At 40.5% G+C, this 1,670-nt stretch overlaps 1 protein-coding gene across 1 annotated transcript; it reads right to left on the bottom strand.

The window, feature by feature from the left end:
* Positions 1-409: 409 nt before the first annotated feature.
* LOC110413266 (AT-hook motif nuclear-localized protein 22-like) lies at positions 410-1,666 on the bottom strand (the record flags this gene model as incomplete). Its single annotated transcript, XM_089783039.1, has 2 exons — positions 410-465; positions 1,222-1,666. Coding segments are annotated over 2 exons (501 nt in total), but the record flags the coding sequence as incomplete, so codon positions are not given.
* Positions 1,667-1,670: the final 4 nt, after the last annotated feature.

The following is a 1,670-nucleotide window of genomic DNA, read 5'->3' as shown; positions in this document are numbered from 1 at the left end:
TGGAGAACTAGCAGAGAGAGCTAGGGTTTAAAAGCCCTAAGAAAGCATATCCATTACAGAATCAAGACAAACTCTTTACTTTGCATCAGCAAAGAACTTGCCTCCCACCCCTTTTGCTTGTATGGTGGCAGTGACAGTTTTTTTCAAGAGAAAGAGAAAGAGAAAGAGAGAAAGAGGGGGGAGAAGGGACAACTTTAACGCTTGAGATCAGTTTGTCCTGGTTATCCGTATGTAAAATGGTTGCCTCGAAAAGGAGCATTTTTTTTTTTAACAGAGCAGCGCACGTGTAACTCAGTACCCAATGTTCACCTCTGATTCCATAATGAACCCTAGGCAAGTCAGAAAGAGAAGAAAAAAGGGATACTTACAAAGAAAAAAGACAGCAAAACCCTAAGCCCATAACTTCCCATCACCTTGCTTTCTTCAAGTCATGATTTGCCATCTCCTCCCGCCCCCCCGACCATCCTTCAAACAGGACTAGATTAAATAAACCATATATATTCATGTCCATATTCATCCAAATATTAGAATTTCTTCCATCATAATGTAAAAATAAAAACCCTTAATTAATTAATACTAATAAATCAGTTCTATAATTAGTAGCAGTAGTAGTAGTTTGTGTTTAGAGTGGAAGAAGGTACCTGCTAAGCAAGGAAGAAAAAATACATTATGTTATTTATGGTATAGTATTAATGACAATTGCACCACATAAACTGATAGAATTTTATTCTGGTAGTAGTATTTAAGGATTTGGATGGTGTAACAGAATCTGAAACTTAAAAGTATATTATGCACAAGAAAAGGAACCCTAATAAAAAGGTGTTTTGTTTTTTTATTTGTCGGAAGAACAATTCTCATCAGACAAGGTGAAAAGGAATGGAGAGAGAGAGCCCTCAACTGGAGCTTCTTCATCGTTAAGCTACTATAATGAGGACAATTGGAAAAAGGCTATTCTTATAAAAATACTAGGAAAAGAGAAAACCCATCAGAGAGAAATCCATGAAATTTGTACATCCTTCTTCAAATCAAAGCCAGATGAATCCCATGATCAACAAATTTAAGACTTAATTAAAACATGAAACTGCTATCTTATAAAAGAAGAAGAATGAGAGGTGAACCAAAGGTCAAACTAACAAGAGGTGAAAGGGGAATAGTTAAGGAGAAAGAAAAAAAAGAAAAAAGAACCCGAAACTGTCTGTTTTTGTTAATAAGGGGGACGACCTGTGCCCCAGTAGGCCTCAGCTGGCAATTGGACTGAGTTTAGAAGATTTGGTGGCAACCCTTGAACAAACGATCCGTTGGGATCTTGCAATAGTTGCTGCTGCTGTGGCGGCTGCTGCTGCTGCCCGACCATGCTACTCGGTGACCCTAAGGGTCCACTTCCAGGAATCGGCGCCACCGGCTGCTCCTCTTCCTCCAAGGGAAGCCTTTCGTACGCCGCATTACCAAAAGAAGCTGCCATGATCACCACCGGACCTGAAGCAACAAGTGGACCCACCACGCTTCCTCCAACTACCTGACCTTGACCACCGGCTAAATATATGGTCAACCCTGATGCAGCCGGTGGTGCTGGAGGAGGTAAAAATGACCCAGAAAGTGATAAAATTTCAAATCTTCCATGTAAAGTCACGACTGCACCAGGAGCTCCAGGTTGACGTAAGGTTACATTC

This window comes from Theobroma umbraticum, unplaced genomic scaffold (genome assembly GCF_002168275.2).
Source record: "Theobroma umbraticum cultivar Fairchild unplaced genomic scaffold, ASM216827v3 scaffold_4.1, whole genome shotgun sequence".
Lineage (NCBI taxonomy): Eukaryota > Viridiplantae > Streptophyta > Magnoliopsida > Malvales > Malvaceae > Theobroma > Theobroma umbraticum.
Note: the sequence above shows the minus strand (reverse complement) of the source record. Positions and strands in the feature narration are given on the sequence as shown.